Source organism: Anguilla rostrata, chromosome 9, assembly GCF_018555375.3.
Source record: "Anguilla rostrata isolate EN2019 chromosome 9, ASM1855537v3, whole genome shotgun sequence".
NCBI classification, from domain to species: Eukaryota; Metazoa; Chordata; class Actinopteri; order Anguilliformes; family Anguillidae; genus Anguilla; species Anguilla rostrata.
In genome coordinates, this window is record NC_057941.1 from 38,252,374 (window position 1) to 38,272,931 (window position 20,558).

At 38.7% G+C, this 20,558-nt stretch overlaps 1 protein-coding gene across 4 annotated transcripts in view; it reads left to right on the forward strand.

Moving 5' to 3' along the window:
- The window catches only part of arhgap31 (Rho GTPase activating protein 31), a 217,053-nt gene that overhangs the window by 129,190 nt on the left and 67,305 nt on the right, over positions 1 to 20,558 (forward strand). For all 4 annotated transcript variants that reach the window (XM_064352060.1, XM_064352057.1, XM_064352058.1 and 1 more), the window contains 3 exons: positions 2,330 to 2,472; positions 11,174 to 11,381; positions 15,435 to 15,556. In XM_064352060.1, the coding sequence (XP_064208130.1) occupies positions 2,330 to 2,472; positions 11,174 to 11,381; positions 15,435 to 15,556 (473 nt within the window). The remainder of the gene's footprint in view (positions 1 to 2,329; positions 2,473 to 11,173; positions 11,382 to 15,434; positions 15,557 to 20,558) is intronic.

Sequence of the window (20,558 nt, forward strand, 5' to 3'; positions counted from 1 at the left end):
GCGAGAGGCAGGACAGGCTGCCAATCTATCGCAGGGCACACACACCATTCACTCACACACTCATACCTACGGGAAATTTAGAGTCTCCAATTAGCCTACCTGCATGTCTTTGGACTATGGGAGGAAACCGGAGTACCCGGAGTAAACCCACACGGATACGGGGAGAACATACAAACTCCACACAGAGAGGCCCCAAGCCGAGATTCGAACCCACGACCTTCTTGCTGTGAGGCGACAGTGCTACCCACTGCATCACCGTTCCGCCTGCTACACATTTAGCCTGTAGCCTACAAACATGAACCTGACACTGCAGTTCATTTCAAGACATTAATTAATAGCCTCTGTAATCAGAAACATAAGAAAGTAAATATCTCATAGTATACAAACATAATGATTTACTGTAATTCCTGAATCTTAATGTGTGCGATGTTTAAAGATACAGTTCTTTGGTTTCACATCATATTGGCCTTCTGTAGCTATACTGTTACAGCCTACATACTGTTACCAGTACTTTGCATCTCACATGTGCTAATTTCTCATTTCTACTTTCACGAGCTAATTACAGAAACATTTCTGTAGATTAGTGAAATGGCTGTCACTTCATATTATCTCAGTTATTGTTTCCCCATGTTCAGTGATTAAAAACAATTATTTCCCACTGTAACATTATTTCCCACTGAAATCAAATTTGCTGGTAATAAATACGTCCTTTGGAAATGGTTGCTTGACTAAATTCATTCATGCATATTCACATACTGAAATAATTGTAGCTGCCATGTTTATTTATGTTTAGAGTCATGTTTGTTTTAGCAGCTTTAATGTATAAACAAATTAATAAACCTGCTTGCCCATCTTAAATTTCCAAATTTGTCTGTAGGATATGAGTCCCAATAATAAACTGACATTTTATTATCCAATCTTTCCTTCGGGTAGGACGCGATACATGCTAATAAATTACTGAACCACACACACACATTTGGCTAAATATCATAATCAAGGAAATTCAAGATCTCTACCATCTCCACTTTCCTGAATTTGGATAAAAGTCAGATTTTAAGCCGCTTTGTAGACTTTAAAATGTAAGTGCTTATCATCATAGGCTAACTTATATATTTAAAAGTATTGTCCCGCCAGAAGTTTATTTAAGAAAATAAGTTGCACATACGCAATTGCAGTGTTATTGCTTTGGCCTGCACTCCACCAGGTTCTATGCCAGATATCCTCGATTCACTGTGCCAGTTAACACTCAACACGCCCCACGCCACTAACTCCTCAACAGACTCTACCAGTTACCTTTGACAGACTCACCAGGTAACACTCGACATGCCCCTCACCTCAAACTTCTTGAAAGACTCCACCAGTTATCCTCAGTCCACTGTGCCAGTTAACACTCAACATGCCCCTCCCCGCTAACCCTTCGACAGACTCCATCAGTTACCCATGGTCCCTTGAGCTACTTACACTCGACGAGCCCTGCACTGTTCTCAACAGACTTTTGAATGAATGTGCCTCATAATATGGAAATTGGAGTACAGCTTGGCCTTGCCATGTCTGCCTGTGAGGCTCACCGCACCTTCTATTTTACCTTCATGCTCTGAAGTAGTAACTTTTATTTAAGAGAAGGTTAGGCTATGTAAAGAAAGCATTCTTTTGTCACTTCAAAATTTCTTATTGGGAGGAACAGAAACAGGAGTGCATTCCAGGAACTACCGAGATTCCCGATAGTTCAAGGTATTGATGGTTTTTGAAATGTTTACAATAATTGTAGCTTGCCCTAGTTGTTTGTGCTTTTCTTGTCAATAGCGCAGTTATAATAATTTTTTTCTCTCCTTCAAATTACTTTTATTTAGTATAGACCTAGATCACCATGGGGTATTTCTTGAAGCAGGATTGCTGAGTTTGCAGGAAAACTGCTCTGAGTAAATCCCAGAACAGCTCTTTTTACTTCAGTCCATGTTCCAGATTTGGTAGAATTTTATTCAGTGCACTTATCCAGTTAAGTCAATAATCCTGCTTTGTGAAACAGGGCCCAGGATTGGTAGGCTAATTTGGATGCCTGGACCATTGACCCTGTTAAATAATTGTATGGATTTCCAACCTGTTGCCACTGTAGTGCCAATCACAAATTCTGACATTCCCTGATATGACTATATCCTACTTCTATGCACTTTTCTGGTTGATATGTCAGTGAAATAGCTTAATAACAAGACAATGAACTAAAAGATGGAACACATAACAGGGCCTTGGGAATTACAGCTTGCAGTCATATGTATTATTGTTCTTTTACCTCTTGTTTGTATACATTATATGTGTCTGTTTTATGTTTAAGATCTAAAGAAACTGAGTTGCACGCTTGCAATGGGGACACTGCTTTTCTGGAGGTCAGAGTGCAGCAGATAGTGGTGGAGTTCATCTTGAATCACGTGGAACAGATCTTCAACTGTGGAGTTTTTTCATCCTTACAGACCGAAGGTAAATAGAATTTTTTCACATTTTCCTGTATAAGTGGGAAGAAAACTAATAATATTTTATTTATATGCAGTGCCCTCCAAAATTATTTATATCCTTGATAAAGCTGAGGAAATAAAACTATAGGTAATGAGCTTTACTGCCAGCTCAAAAACAACCAGCAATCGTATTATTTTATATTACAATTATTCTGAGAAAAAATATCTTAAGTCATATTTTTCACAAAAACGTCACAATTATTCACTTCCCTGTTTTCGGTACTTGATGGACCCTTCTTTCTCAAAGGCATAAGTCATCATGTACAGTGTTTTTTCGAAAGTGGTAAACAAATTGGGGGGGATTTTTAAGCATTCCTTCTTACAGAATCACTTAAAATCTTTCTGATTCTTCAGTACTTTTGGGCTGGCCTCTCCAATTCAAACCAAACACTTTTGATTGTATTCAAATGACTGAGTGACTGAGATAGTATTGCAAATAAAAATTTTGTGGCCAGTTCATTATTTCTTGGTAGATTATGAAGTGTGGGTTCATTGTCCTGCTGAAAGATCAATTTGTGGGCAAATTTGAGCTTCCTGGAAGAAGGAACCAGGTGTTTTGCCAAAATGTCTGGGTAATTGTTGCTCTCAACAAGAGCCTCAGACCAACATTGATCTCAACAAGATCCTCAGAACCAGGAGATGCAAAGGTCCACCACCATATTTCACCATAGTTATGACCCTCAGTAGAGGATTTATTTCTGCCAACCTTTCCAAAAAACCTGTTATCACGAAAGTGATGTCTCATGGTTGATTTGGCGATTTTGTATTTTGTTGATTGCACAAAAGTTTTGTTGCACTAATGCATTTTGCCTTCCATACCATCTGCTTCATTATGTATGAGGACTAGATGCTCTTGTATTCTGGGGACTAGATGCACTTGTATTCTGTATGCAGCAGGTTTCTTGTGCTTTAAAACTGATTTATTATTGACCAAATAGCAGAAAATGTTATCTTTAGTTTTGTGTTTGTAAAATCTCCTCACATCTGAAAGACAACAACCTTTTGCATAGACTTCTTTGCCTTATGTGGATGTAAACATGAGCTCAGTCAGAAAGTTGTGATTAGTCAAATTAGGAGGTATGACAAGCTACAACATAAAGATAATGATACAAGTGCAATATAAGTGCTGGATGGGTATACAAGTGTAACATGAAAGTGCTACAGAAACAAATTGGAAGCATTCAAGTGATAACAGCGATTCTAGATTGGGAGTGCCCTGAGTAGTGATAGTTAGTCCAAGTACGGTCTGAAGAGATGTGTCTTTAAACCACAGTGGAAGATGGGCAATGACCGAGTGGTTCAGAGAGGAATGGGGAGTTAATTCCACCACTGGGAAACTCGGGTGGAGAAGCTCCACGGTTGGGATGAGCGAGAACCATTCACACAGGTGGCATGGAGTGCAAGTGACCCTGCTGCTATCTCATTACCTCTTACCTGAGTGAAACAGGAAGCAAATGGACATTAAAATATGGTTCTTTAAGGCTGAGATGAACTCAAAAATAGTATGTTAATATGCACTTATTTTTGTTGAATTTTTTTTTTTTTGTATAAGGCTGTGAATAATTCTGACAAATCTTTTTTGGGAAAGAAAAGCGTGTAGCTTTAGCAAACCATATAACCCATTAAGTTTTTGTTCATTTTATATTGCCTTAGCTCATCTTTATCAAGTTGTGAATAATTTAATAATTTGAGGGGACTGTAGTAATAACTATTTATTTTGTGGTTTTCTGCACATGGTTCTCAAAGCTCTAAAAAACTAAAATAAGACTAAGTGAACAACACAATACGGGGAAATAGCACAGCAACAAACAATGATGAAACAAGAATGAATGTGGATATTTAAATTATTATCCAAAAAAACAAACAATATAATGAAATGAATTAAATAAAAACTTTATCTGAAAATATAACTGCCAGCAGCAGTTGCTTGGGTCCAAGCCCCTGTTTGTCCTTCCATGTTTTCTTACTGACCATCACATCAAGTGTAAGGAAAACTAGAGGAATTTATCTCTAAGAGATTGGAGCTGCTACCAGCATCTCAGTCTTATCGGAATTCAGCATTTATCTTCGATACTACTATTATTTCAGTCTTATTTGAATTCAATTAGGGGAAATTTTGGGCCATCCATGTACAGAGAAAAGAGAAAGGGACCAAGAACTGTCCCTTGTGGCATTTCAAAGTTTACCCCTACATAATCTAAGGACTCATTATTTACCCTCACAAACTGATGTCTGTCAGAGAGATAGGATTTAAACCAGAAAATAGCTTGCCCAATGAGACCAACAGATCTCTCTAGCCTGCAGACAATATGGTAGCCTGTTATATCAATGGCATCACTTCAGTTAAGTCATACAGAGAGACAGCCACATTCTAGGGAGAAGAAAAAATCATTAATTACAAAGGCAAAGGCTGTCTCTGTGCTGTGGTGCCTCCTAAACCAAGACTGAAACCTATATTACTCACTGTTAGTCTGTAGAAAAGAAGTTGTTGACCTACACATTTCTGTAGGAGGTTTGAAATGGGTTCCAATGTTACTAATGTCTTTGCTAGTTTCAGACCGACGCAGTTGTTATTTTCCTGTCCAGCGCCCACGTTGTTTAAATAGCAAATGTACTTGCACCCATCTGAGCGCCCATGGACGTGTTGGTCTTAAAATGAGGTGTGGTCAAGCGCATTGTTGGCGCATTGCTATCTTGAGGCAGCGGAAAGCGATTGCATGATTGACCAACAAAAACCTGGTCTTAAATCAATGGTGCAGTATTTTACTGTTATTTTAAGGGTGCATTATTAAGATAGTCATATGCGCCTACATAGGTGGGTGGTCAACGCGCGATATTCAAAAAAAAAATACATGTCATAATATCGGTAATATAATATTAATATTATATTAACATAATATTCATAATATAATATTTGGTGGAATCCTGCTGTTGTCAGAGATGGTCTGCTCGTGCGCTTTCACTTCGCGCACGTGCCATTCCGTTTCCTCTGCAGAGAAGCGTTCTTTCCTACTATTTGGCAAATCCGCCATTATAATAGCAATCTGCCAAGGTGCAAGTGCACATGGCTTTTAAAGGGAATGGGCGATGACACCCTGATTGGTTTATTTCATGTTTCGTCCAAAACACGCCTATGATTAAGAGACTAAGTACAACCCCTTTGAACCATGCGCCTTATTTTGCGCTCAGATTATCCGCCATTAAACTAGCAAAAGTGGATTTGGACATGCCCTAAATGCACTTGCACCATGCACTTTAAACCATGTGCTTAGATTGTTAAAATAGAGCCCTATATATCAAAATTAAGAAAATGTGAAGAATTATTCATGGTATACACTTAAATAAAAATAATAATAAAATCTGCACTATTGACACAAAAAGCACAAACAACTAGGGCAAGCTACAAGTCAGACTGGGTACTGTAGGTCTTGCTGAAAATCTGTTGGAGGAGCAGCGTACAGAATCAGTGAACTTACATGCCCACCAGTGGGGATATAGCATTGTCTGGCACCCCCTCTTTGAGCGAATCTCTACTTTATAAATATGAAAATAAAGCCTCTACTTGAGATCCACTTTTTCAAGCTCTTCACTTACTTCAGTCACAGTCTAAAAGCATTTTCTCCAATCAGCCATAATTATAAATACATTTTATAGAACAATGCTAAGTTCTTTTGAGAACTAGCTTGCTTCAGTGTGTGCACAATCTATGCTTGTCAGCACAATCTGTGTTACATTACATTTATTTGACAGAAGCTTTTTATCCAGAGCGACGTACAATATATGTTACCTAAGCCCCCAAGCAGATACACAGCCCAATTACTTGGGAGCCACTGACACCTATGAGGGCTCATTTGAAGTTAGTCTTTAATTTGTTCTGTGACTTGAATTACTTAAAAATAAACCTATGGGTGCCTGCTGAACAAAATATGCCATCCTTGTTCTAAATGGACGCTTGTTGGACTGAGTTGAAAATAACACCTGACCTAGCTAACATCTTTAGCTTGAATTTGGGCAGATGCATTTTGGATCACAGAAACAATTACATTGACAAAAGAGCCATAAATACGCAAATGTTCGATATACCGAAAGTGAATTCAAAGTAAGTACATTACACATGGACATTTTAAATTTTTTCCTGCATGATTTATTCTGTGGTCTGATGTGCTATTCTGAAAGCTGAAAGCTTAGAAAGTTCAAAAAAATTATATTGTGATGTGGATTTGTGTGTAATAAATGACAGGGTGATCAGCAGGACCGTGATGTTACCAGGATGTGCTCCTTGAAGGTTGGAAAGAATAATTTTTGTAACAGTTAGAAGTGGGCATCTGAATCATGCATCTAGGTCTGGCGTACTACCTTTCATCACTGAATCTTTTGTAATATTCTGTGGTCTTTTGGTTTTTGCATTTTGGATTACTTTGAGAGGAGTAAGCTGTGGTTTGGTATCTTTCTGTCAGGACTCGTGGGGGGTACGGACCCAAAAGCAGAGGGACAAAACTCACAACTCTAAAATGGGAGGGGAACAAAAGACTTTACTAACAAAAAAGGCAAACAAGCAGGGAACAGAAAAGGCCACGATGGGCAAAAACACAAACTCAAAAAATATCTAATAAAACAGAAAACAAGAGGAACTCAAAAACACGGGCAGGGCAGAACACAGGCAGGCAGAGTACAAGGGCAGGTACAAATGGTCAGAGCAAACATACGTAGGAAACAAACACAAGGAACCAGCACCCGAGTCAAGGGGACAAAGAAATTAAATAGACAGGGGGTAACAAGACACAGGTGAACTCAAAAAACAATCAAACCAGAAAAGGAGGGGATAACAAGACACAGGTGGGAACAATGATAGAATAAGGAGACAACAATAATACAATTAACAGGGGGGAGCAGGACACAAAACAGAAGTGCCGCCATCTGGCGGCCCAACAAGGGAAACACAGACAGGAAAACACAGAACCATGACATCTTTCATTCATTTCTTGTGTGACTGTTCATGGTCATGTAACCTTTGTTAATTGTTTTGAGGTAGTTGAACCTTGTCTTTAGATTAGACATGAATATTTGTTGCAATTTAATAAATTTCTTAATTTTAATCTGGTTTCGAGTTTTACATTTTGATAAAGGTTGATCGAAACAGTTTGCTCTGCCCGTCAATGAATTTACCGATTGAATTGATACTTGATCTTTGATAATAAATATATTTTACATGTTGGGTAAGTGAGGTGTTTTAACTATTGATACACTTGTGTTCGGTATTCAGAGTTCAACGAGGGTTTTAAATGGTTAAAACTGCTGGGTTCAGAAAATTATGCAATCTATGCTCACCTTGCTGACAGGGTCTAGCTTTATCCCCATTCTATGGGTGTCAGCACCCACATCACTTGGGGGCAGGAGGTGAAGGGTTTTAAACTGTTTGTTTCATGTCCCCACTTTGAGGATGGTGGTGGGGTTCAGTGTCCATATTTCACCATAACAGTTATTTTTGTTCACAACATGAAGGTCAGGCTATTATTTGTTGTTCTGCTTATTATACCTCAATTTCATTGACATACTTCATTGCAAGAAGATGTGTTTAAAGTCATACTACATGAAGGACATAAATTGATATTTAGCTAGATGTGTGTTCCTCTTGAACGATGTCATTTACAGTTTAAATCCTGTTTATATTCAAATACAAATACTTTTTTCCATTTAACAGACAGCAACAAATAGTGGTATCTCTGCACACCCCTACAACAATAGTGTTACGCCCTGGTCTAGGGTCAGACCGTAACAGGGTAAATGAGAAGGGTAATGGGTATTGAAACGTACTGAAAACCAACAAGTAACTCCGGTCCCTATCTGCCTATCCAAATCAAACTGAGTGCTGGCTAGTCTTTGAAGGTTACTGGGCACGGGGTGGCTTTGAACGCTGAACTTCGGACAATTAGCTCATAGGTGGAAACTAAAAGTTCAAATAGTGTACCCCCTACGGGTCGTTAAATCTCCACCCAGAGTCGCTTCAAAAACAATAAATGAAAAATAACGAAATGAGGTGAAATGACTGGAGCTACAAAGGGACTGGACTGAGAGGTTTGCAGATGTATGTTTACATATCTGCTGTCTTTAGGATGGGAAGTGAACAGGTTGTCAATCTCATCAAAGAACCCTTCTCAGATGCCCTGGTGGACAATAAAGCCAAACATTGGACAATGCTGGGTTAAGGAATAGTAACAGTAGTTACAATAGTTGCGTGTGTTCGAATCCTGGCCTGGAATGTTTTGTGTCCATGTGGGTTTCCTCTGGATATTCTGGTTTCCTCCCACAGTCCAAAGACATGCAGGTAGGCTAATTGGATACTCTAAATTGCCCATAGGTATGAGTGTGTGAGTGAATGTTGTGTGTGTCCTGCTATAAAATGGCGACCTGTCCAGGGTGTATGCAAGCTGGGATAGGCTCTAACATCCTCCGTGACCCTGGCCAGGACAAATGAGTATAGATAAGATGGATGGATGAAAATAGAGAGATGAGAGAAATGATAGACAGCTGCCACTGCATCATTAAACTGAGACTAAATGGGAAACTACAGTACAATCACTATCTGCTTGAAAAAGGCTAAGGACTAGGCTTCTCCACGGGAAAAGACCATACCTGACTAATACGCATTTGAATGACTGACAATGCAAACACAAGGAAAGAATGAAAAGAAAATGAAAAAAAAATGCCTATTTTGGAGTTGCTGCATCTCAAGCACAGTTGAAGTCAATGCTCAGATTTTTCTATTTTACTTTTGTTTTATTCCTTTCTTTTATCTTGGAAAAGCTTTGAGTGCCATGTATGTACAGTACTCAAGAAATACAATTTTATTTTTATTATTCTTATGGAATGTTGTATCCTCATTCAAGAAACTTCACTAGCCTGAGACTCATTTATTGTACTTAATGTTACAGTGACCACCATAATTTATTGGACAGTGACACATTTTTTGTTATTTTGGTTCTGTACTCTAGCACTTTGAGTTTGAAAGGATACAATGACAATCTGGTTGAAGTGCAGACTGTCATCTTTAAATTGAGGGTATTCATACATATCAGATGAACCTTTTTGAAATTATAGAACCTTTTGTACATAGTCCCCCCCATTTTCGGGCATCAAAAAATATTGGACAGTTTAACATAATGTAGAATAAAGTAATGATTTTTAATATTTGGTCGCATATCCTTTGCATGCAATGACTGCTTGAAGTCTGCGACACATAGACATCACCAGACGCTGGGTATCTTCCTGGTGATGCTCTGCCAGGCCTGTACTGCAGCCGTCTTCAGTTCTTGCTTGTCTTTTTGCCTTCAGTCTCCTCTTCAGCATGTAAAAAACCCCTTCATTGCTCTAGCAGTATGTTTCGGGTCATTGTCTTGTTACATGATGAAGTGCCGTCCAATGAGTTTGGAGGCATTTGGTTTTATCTGAGCAGATAAAATATTTCTGCAGACTTCAGAATTCATTGTTCTGCTTCTGTCTAGTCACATCATCGATGGAGACAATTGAGGTGTTCCACTGGCAGCCATACAGGCCCAAGCCATAACACCCCCTCCACCATGTTTCATGGATGAGGTGGTATGCTTTGGATCATGGGCATTTTCTTTTTTCTCCATACTTTCCTCTTTCCATCACTCTGGTACATGTTAATCTTTGTCTCATCTGTCCACAAGACTTTGTTCCAGAACTCTTGGAGCTCTTTTAGGTGATTTTTTGCAAACTGTAATCTCGCCTTTCTGTTCTTCAGGCTTATCAGTGGTTTGCATCTTGTAGTGTACCCTCTGTAGTCCTGCTGGTGTAGTCTTCTATGTATGGTAGACTTTGACACATCTACACCTGCATCCAGGAGAGTGTTTTTCAGCTGTTGGGCTGTTGTCAAGGGGGTTTTCTTCACCATAGAGAGTATTCTCCGGTCATCCACTACAGTGGTCTTCCTCGGTCTACCGGGTCTTTTGACATAATTGAGTTCACCAGTTGTTTTTTTCTTGTTAATGATGAACCAAATTGTTGACTTGGGCATGCCCAGGGTTTTTGCAATGTTCCTGATTGATTGATTGATTTTCATTTCTGAGCCTTATGACGGCCAGCTTAATTTGCATCGACACTGCTGTCTTCCTCATGTTGTCACACCCCAACAACAATCTCCAAAGGCAATTGCAAAGTCTAGAATCAAGACTAGACATCAACAGCTCTCTTCTGCATTCACTAACGACACAAATGAATACACCTGCCTAACAAAACACATCTGTGAAGCCAATTCAACAAATACTTGTAGTACCTTAAAATGGGGGCATCATGTAAAAAAAGGTGCTGTCATTTCTAAACGATTCATCCAGTATAGATAAAAATACCCTCAAATTAAAGCTGACAGTCTGCACTTCAACCTCATTGTCATTGTATCCTTTCAAACTCAAAGTGCTAGAGTACAGAAGTAAAATAACAAAAAATGTGTCACTGTCCAATGAATTATGGTGCTCACTGTATGTCTGTCAATCTCCTTGAGTCAAATGTGAATGAAATAAATATTGCAATATTTGGATATTATTCATTATTTCCCCTTTTAATTTTCATTAGTAAAATGACATTCTATTGTTTATGAATAAAAGTGTGCGTCACTTCATTAAAATAATTGTAATACTGCATTACAGGGCTGAGCTTAGTGTGTGAAGCAAAGTGTGCCACCCTCCCTACCAGCAGCCAATGTACTTCCATGAAGCTGATGAGCCTGGAAGAGGCCCAGGCCCGTTCCATTGACCAGAGACACCCAGCCCACAGGGATCATCAGTTGGAGAACAGTGCACCTGACACAAGCAATGCAGCCCTTTATCACACAATCATTGACCTGCCTGACAGCCGGTAAGATCATTTTATGATAGATCACATTGGTTGCAATTGGGACAATATTCACAGGCTGGTGTAATACCTTAAATTATAAAAAGCATAAATGATACAGTTCAAAAACTGGGTCCAGTTTCCAATACAACTGGTAAAAGCAGTTCTTTCAGTCTGATGTATGTGAGTTGGAACCTTGTAAAATGTTCTGGCTTGGCTCTTAAATTTTTGTTCGCTTTGGCTGCCAATTTCAAATATGTTTTTGGCTTAGTTTCCATTACCCAAAGGGATTTTACATAATTTTGTGGAGCCTACACTATTGTATTTCCATGGCGTGAATACTAGTTATAGCTCCTGCCCCTGCTCACACCCAATTCACTCACATTCATTTTTGGGGCCTCACCAAAATTAATAGTTTTAAAGAACAAACTAACTATGGAGGATACTACATCAGTGTAATGTTTTTTTCTGAAAGGTATGTTATTGTGAGCTGAGAAGCTATTTTCAGGTTTAGGTTAGCTATATATAAAGGAACTATTTTCAGGCTATGGCATAGAAATACAACAACCCATAGATTCATTTTTACTATGAGTTAGGCCTACAGCATGTCACATACCTATACAGCACCGAGAGCTTTCCACTTTTTTTTCCACTTTTTAGGGTTCCCTACAGAAATAGCCACAATGACCACAGACTCTCAGCCCTTAAAATCATTCATTTCTCCACCTTCTTATCCAATTTCAACAGAATTCACAAACAACTTCACACGTCCACACAATAAAGCCCCAAAAACTGCGTTTTTTTCTCCTCTTCTTCTTTTTCCTGGCTGATTACATAAAATGCTCTAGGTTCACAAAGAATATGTCTCCCCATTGGACATTTAGGTAAATTCAGCTAATAAAAACTTTGTATGCAGTGCAATTGTTTAAAAGAACAAAACTTTACGGCTGTGACTTCTGTTTTCCTCATAGCTCACTGGGTAGAATATGTGCTTATGGAACTGTACGAGTGACAGAACTGGGCTCAAATCCCCCCTCGAACTGAAGCAAACCACTAATTCATTAGACTGGCTAGATGGCTAACTAAAAATAAAACATTTAAACTATTGCTTTTACATCTGTAAAATCTTTGCAGGAAACTCATTTATATTTATGAAATCCAAATAAAATACACACATGCAACTCCACTTTCAGAATTTTCGCTGAGTTTAATGTTAGCTGCCTTGCTAAGGAGATGACAGACCAAGTGTATAATGTGATACCTGATGAAAAACATGTTTTCAACATACAAAAATGCTTCACATACACTGTACAAAATACACCATATCTACTCAATAAAATTATGGCAACAGATTACAAGTAATATTATTAATTAAATATAACTATGTTTGGTATTGAGTTAATATCAATTAAATGAGACCTTTTAAAGTTACCCATTCAATATGAGTAAATGCAAATAGAAAACACAAAGGAATGAATTAAAACTTAAACAAAAATATTGAGTTGATATGAAAGAGAAACTACCAAGTTTATAAATAGTACTAATAAAAAATAATTAAATGATACACATGTGAAACATAATTGAGTAATAATTATCTATATTAAATCAGTGCATTATTTGAATTCACTCAGTACAGTTAATTAAATCTAAATATTTCTGAACACAAACTCAAGAATTAACGATGAACAACTCTTCAGTTTATTATGGCGAGCAGCATGGCAGACATATGACAGAACCAAACTAGCTTTCAAACTGTTTATTGGCACTTAACAACAAGGTACTATAAGAAAAAGACTTAGTTTACAATGGGGAACATCACTGAAGCCATGAAACACAACGCGCGTCTCACTCACGGTATAACAATAAAAGAACAGTTACACAGAAACCTAATATAAAAAGAACACTAAACGACACCTACACATCATGAAACACAAAAATAACAACAGTTTAATCATGAAAACAACAATAAACAGTCTCTTTTAGAGAAGTTGCAAGGCATGCTGGGAAACCAAACCAGGAAGTACATGCAGCGTCTCTCTGACGCTACATTATTATACAAGAAAGAACCCTGTGTTGTCTTATCCCAAAACATAAGGACAAAGTAAAGTCTGAAGCAAAAAATGACCATAATTCTACAAAATGGCCTCCACCTGTATACTGTAATCACATAAAATTACAAAAATAGTCATGCATGTTACTTGCAAATGTTGAGAATCTTGAGTGCTTTAATGATAAATGGAGAACATGTAAACAGAGATTAATCCATTATACCAAAATTGTCCATGATGAATTCCAGTAGCACAAGCTCTTTATCATTTAGAGACCTTGTATTGAACAATGCACTTTTACTGAGGTGGTGTAGCAGTGAGAACTCCACCCCTCTGGTATCCTAAAGACAAGCAAGTCAGTGAGAATTTGACCAGATGGACACGATCTTGTTTCTATTTGCAGTAGGTTTACGATCTGAGCCCCTGTTTATGCATCTGGGGCAAAACAAACAAGATTTACAAATTTTGTCCAGATCTCATAATTCAGGATGTACAGTATGTTTGAGTGCAAGAAGTTCAGCTCCAGAATACCTGGTTGCTCAAATGCCCAATGAAGCTGATGAGACAGAGTAACTGGGGAAAATCCACTAAGAGCAGCACATTGATTACACAGTAACAGTTATTTAGGGGAAATACAAGGCCGATGAGTAGAAAGGAGAAACATCTGAAAGTCAGACAGCACTGAATCCAGGAACCGAGAAGCAGCTGAATCCGGGATCCACAGGCTATGCAGCTACAGATTATACAGCTACAGGTACCGGTCTGACAACCTAGGGAAGCATCACAGGTGGCTGATGCTGTGTTGTAATGTTCCACCTGATTTATCCAAACATCTGATACAAACATTTCCAGCACTCTAAACATCCTCTCTATTACAGTGCATTCACACACAGTTGTTGTATTGAACACATGAATACATGTGAAACATTACTCGTAGCATTGCAAATACCTGTATTTTGATGGAGTTAGCTGCCTTACAGTTCACATATATAAAAGAATTCTACACAGTTGTACATGTATTCAATCTATGTCACCGAGAACCCCAGGGAAGCCAAAGTTTGCCAATGTTGGCAGGTGTTATGGGGAATTTGATGTGTTCATTGGCATGTCAGACAAGGCTTGAGCTAACTGAATGTATGTACAAATTTATGGAAAATTCGGATATGCCCCCAATCAAACTTAGGGAATGCTGGGGATCCCACTTGCAAAAATATGTAGCACAGCCGTGACTTCATTTCATAGCAATGGGAGTGTATAGGGACAGCAGGCTTTTGTCTCCAGCTCGCCAGGAGATTAAAAATATTTCTTTCAGTTGTTTTTTTTTGTTTGAATACATGCTATATTTGGACTAATATTTTGAACTAAGTAGGCTACCAATAATTAAAGAAAAAACCATCCTGATGTACTTCCTTAGTAAGATCTCTCTTACTTTATCAAAACTATAATCAATAAGTAACCAATTAGTGTAGCTATCCTAACCTGGCAAAACTTTAATGGTAAATTCTAATGTTAGCTGCTGAAATAACATTTACTCTAACATCTACTCTTTAATTTATTTTAACTTACCAATATGTTAATTTCCCTGGTATTCATCATTACATAAAATGTATTTACCACATACCATATTCCCTGAATTTTAGAGACAATAATGGGAAATAGCAACACCATTCAACAGCTTTATTTCTAGAATGTTGGATAAATCCAGTATGCCATTCTTTATTTCAGCTAATTAGGCAAAGAAGCAAACTGACTTTTTTTTCAAAGGGCTCATTTGCAGAATAACTTTTCCAGTTTCATGGGCTTTTCTAACTTTTAAGCTTTGTTGAATCCAGAAAAACTGAACTTTTGTTCAATTAAATTGCATACACCCTTAAATTGGTTTGATCGAGGAATTTCGATTTGTTTTAAAAATATTCTGTAATATTCTTTATGTAATCAAGCTCAAGTAATGCAATCAGTATGATTTCCAAAGCTACCAACTTCTTTACCAAGAGATGTGAAAATAATGTAATGTCTTTCTTTCTACAAGGATGTTTTCTGGAAAGTCAAAAAAGTGGAAGTCCATCTTTAACCTGGGCAGATCTGTGACTGATTCAAAGGGAAAACAGAGTCGAAGTGCCAGTGTGTTTGTGAAGGCACAGACAATATCAGGTAACTACGCTGCCCTTTGATTATGATTATGGTATCTGTTGATATTTTTGTACAGCAAAGTAAAGCACAGACCTGGATTATTCGGCACAAGTGTTGAATGAGAGATTAAACTGTTTTATACCTGCACTAAGGAAGAAACAGCAGGGGAGCCTTATTATGATACCCTGGAATGGGGTGGGGGGAGGGGTCTATGTATAAGTGCTGTAATTTCTACAATTGAGGCCAAAAGTTTACATACACCTAGGCTAAAGACATCCGACCCAATTTTTCACAACTCACATTTCATATTACCATACATTTCCAGTGTTAAGTCAATTAGGGTAACTACTTTATTTCCATAAGAGGTCATTTGAAAATAATAGCTAAGCTAATAGTACATAAAAGCTGAAAGCTATCAGATTTTCTTTTTTTTGCCATTTTTGTCCCATTTTCTCCCCAATTCAGTCGTTATACCAATTCCCTGTGTGGACCAGCCATAGTCCTGGTCGATGCGCTATCCTCTGTTGGTCTGGGGAGGGTGTAGACTGCCACATGCCTCCTCCGATACATGTGGAGTCGCCAGATGCTTCTTTTCACCTGACAGCGAGGAGTTTCACTGGGAGAGTGTAACGCGTTCGGAGGTACACGCTATCTCCCCTGGATCCCCTCCCTGCTGGACAGGCGCCCCGACCAACCAGTAGGAGTCGCTAGTGCAGTGATCAGGACTCATACCCTCACCAGGTTCCCACCCACGAACGCTACCAATTGTGTTCGTGGGAACGTCTGACCAAGCCGAAAGTACCGCTGCTGGGGATTGAACCTGGGTCTCTGCGGTGGTAGGCGAGTGCTTATACACTACCCAGATGGCCCCTATATCAGATTTTCTGTGGGTCAAAAGTTTGTGTACACTTTGTTAGTATTTGGTGGCATTGCCTTTTAATTGCTTAACTTCAAATCAAATGCTTGGGGTAGCATTCCACAAGCTTCTCACAATACTTTGCTGGAATTTTTGCCCATTCCTCCTGACAGAACTGGTGTAACTCAGTCATGTTTGTGGGCCTCCTTACTCGGACATGCTTTTTCAGTTCAGTCCACAAATTTTATATGGGATTCAGGTCAGGGCTTTGTGATGGTCACTCCATACTTTCACTTTGTTGTCTTTAAGCCCTTTTGTTACAACTTTGGAGATATGCTTAGGATCATTGTCCTGATGGAAGACCCAGTTAGGACCAAGGTTTAACTTTCTAGGTGATGTCTTGAGGTGTTGCTTCAGTATTTCCAGATAATCCTTTTTCCTCATGATGCCATCTATTTTCTGAAGTGCACCAGTCCCTTTTTCACCAAAAAACCCCCACAACATGATGCTGCCATCCCCATGCTTCACAGTTGGGATAGTGTTCTTTGGATTAAAAGCCTCACCCTTTTTCCTCCATACATAGCGCTGATCATTATGGCCAAACAGTTAAACTTTTGTTTTATCTGAACAGACAACAGTTCTCCAAAGGACTAGGTCTTCGTCCTGATGATCACCATCAAACTTCATTCTGGCTTTTTTATGCCCGTCTTGGAGTAGGAGCCTCTTCCTTGTGCAACAGCCTTTCAGGCCATGGCAATGTAGGATCCTCTAAATGGTGGATGTAGATACTTTGGTACCTGATGCCTCCAACTCCTTCACTATTTCCTTTGTTGTTGTCTTGGGGTTCAATTGAACTTTTCGGACCAAATTTCGTTCAGCCCTGGGACTTAATTTGTACTTCCTGAACGATGAAGTGTCTCTGTGGTCCCAAGATTTTTATATTTGTATACAATTGTTTGTACAGATGCTCCTGGTACCTTCAGTTGTTTGTTAATAAAGGAAAAACTTGGCACACTGAGTATATTGCAAATCTAGTTTAATTAGCTGCGCTTTCGGTAAAAAAGACCTTCTTCAGAGCATACATGGATATAAAAGACAAGTGTTTTATATGCACACAGACACCTGCAAACAATTAGTGACGTGTAACAATTAGTAACTGTTAACAGCAAGTATGTAACCACCGGACCAATTGAAGGAGTGTATATATATATATACAGAGGTAATATAGACAATTTGGAAGGCAGACAGTTATACAAGTGACAATATAGATGATTATATACAAAGGTTCAAATATACATATAATGAAATCACAGAGGGTAAAAAAACTACAATTATAACCTCAGTCTCCAAAGGAGTATACAACAAACTGAAGGGAGGCCAGGGTGTGCCTGTAATGTGTATCAGGACTAGGCGGTATAAATACAGGTGCAGCTGTGGCCTAAAAAAATAGAGAGGAACAAAATACACAAGATTAAAGTACAAGATTAAAGCATTACTTTTAAGTCAAACTCGTCATTAAGATCCTGATTATGACAGTCTAAAGTGTGGATCCAATAGAGTTCTCTCTGGAGGAGAATTCTATTAGTGTCACCACCTCTGGCAGGAATGTTAATTTTCTCAATGCCAAAAAAAGCACAGGGAGGCAACATTATGGGAAAATTTGTTAAAATGAACGGCTACTGGGTAATTGGGATCATTGCGCCTGATGCTACTCTTATGTTCGCTTATCCGTTGCTTCAAACATCTCGTAGATTTATCCACATAGTAGAGGTCACACGGGCACTGGATAGCGTAAATTATATTTTTAGTATGGCACGTAATGACGCCTTTTATAGGGATCCGTTTACCAGACCTGGGGTGACAAAAATCAAAAGTTTTAAAGGTATGATGACATTGGGCGCAGTTGCCACATTTTTAATTACCATCCCTCAGGGGAGCAAGGAGGGATTGTGAGGGGCCGGTTCTCAGGTAGGCACGAACAAGTTTGTTGCACAGATAGGGAGCCCTCTAGTAGACAAACAGGGGAGGATGCATGAATTGCTGGTTAAGGGCCGGGTCAGAGGTAAGGAGATGCCAATGTTTCATGATAGTATTTCTAAACATAAAAGGCTTCGGTGAAAAAGTAGTGATACATGTCACAGAAAAATCTCACTCTTTTTTTGGGCTTTTCTAGTAACTCGGACCTAGGCTTGGCGAGTGCCAGATTGTGAGCATCATTAATGCATGTTGGTGAATAGCCGCGGTCAAAGAACCGGTCTTTCACGGCAGAGGCCTTATTGATAAAGTCGTCAGTCGAGTGACAAATGCGTCGGAGACGATAAAACTGGCTCTTAGGGAGACCGTTTTTAAGAGTGTTAGGGTGTGCACTACTAGCATGGAGGAGTGTGTTCCTATCCGTCTCCTTCTGATATAAAGTGGTGGTGAGACTACCACCTTCAGTTGTTTGGAAATTTCTCCTGAGGAGGAACCGGGCATGTGGAGGACCACAATTTGTTTTCTGAGGTCTTGGCTGAGTTGCTTGGATTTTCCCATAGTATCAAGGGCAAAAAGGCAGTGGTTCTAAAGGTTGGCCCTTAAATACAGCAACAGGTGCCAATTACCTCCCAATTAACTCCTGATTATGACAATTGGCCAATCAGAAACTTCTAAAAATTCATTACATCAATTTTTGGAATCTTCTAGACTGTTAAAGAGACAGTCAACTTGGTGTATGTAAACTTTTGACCCACTGGAATTATTATAGTGAATTAAAGCTGAAATAAATTTGTCTCTAATCAATTGTTTTGAAAATACCTCTGATGTGAACAAAGTAGATACCCTAATTGACTTGCCAAAAGAAATGTATGGTAACATGAAATGTGCGGAGTTGTGAAAAACTGAGTTTGAATATCTTTTAGTAATCTTTTGGCCTCAACTCTACGTGATGAAACTAAAATGTATAAAATACCCTTTAATAAAAGCTGAGAGTCTGCACTTTAACCACAAAATACAGAGCCAAAGTACAGAGCCAAATCAAGAAAATTATGTCTTTGTCCCAAACATTATGGGTGGAGAAACATAAGAAATGCAGATGGTTCCATACAGGTGTACTGTATGATAAAATTAAATTTATTAATCGTGCTGTACAAAACTAATAAAGTGTCAAATATTTACAAAAAAAATCAAAAATAAATAAGCATAAGGCAATTAGTCCTCTCTGTACTTGGCTTTCAGCTAGGTGTTCTCTCACCCACACCCTCTCCTGGAATGAACTGACTGGGGAGCTTAAATAAGCTCTTCCCCCCTCAGATCGTACCATTTTTAAAAAACAATCAATTAAGACAATAATGGCAATAACTGCATTCATCATCTTATCATGCATATGAGGAACATGGAAATAAACAATAATACTAGCTGGCAAACATAGTTGTTACAGTACAAACATAATAATTAATCAAACAATCATCGCGTGTCCTCCCCCATGCGAACCCGAGCGAAAAACTGCATTACCCACAATGCATAACTGTGCAGCGCGTACCTTTGACCCCCAACACTGTGACAGACAATGAGGTGAGAGGAATTGAACAGATGTAAATGGTTGTTTGTTAACCGAAAGATTACCCTGGCTCACTGAATAGTCTACAAGTTAGAGTGTGCACCCGCTAAAATGTAACTAGACAGTTCACAAATGTTAACAGTAAGTATGAAATGTTTGAATATATGTAAACCGACACGAAGCTAGCGCCTCCGATAACATCCTTGTTCTTGTGATAAGTGGGTAGACAGCTGTATTACTTTGCTCATGAATCAATACACAAACGGAAACAAGAAACATATTTTGTGGACATTGAAATTGAAATTAATACTTGAAATGTGTGCTTCCTCATAGCGAGGTGGGACGCAACATTGGGGCGGAGAATCAAAGGAGACTTATTTCTCCGTCACAGGCATGTATACAAACATCTCAGTTGACCTCAATTTTGGATCAAGATGGCAAGAGGAAAAGATCTAAGTGACTTTGAAAGAGGGTTCATTATTGGGGCACAGGTGGTCTGACATCAAATGGTTTGACATAAATTCATAAGATTTGGCAGTAATATTGGTGTTCACAACCAGAGCCAAACCCTAACATATTGGCCCAATTGAATCACATGGTAACACTATAGAGAACAGTAATAAATTCATGAA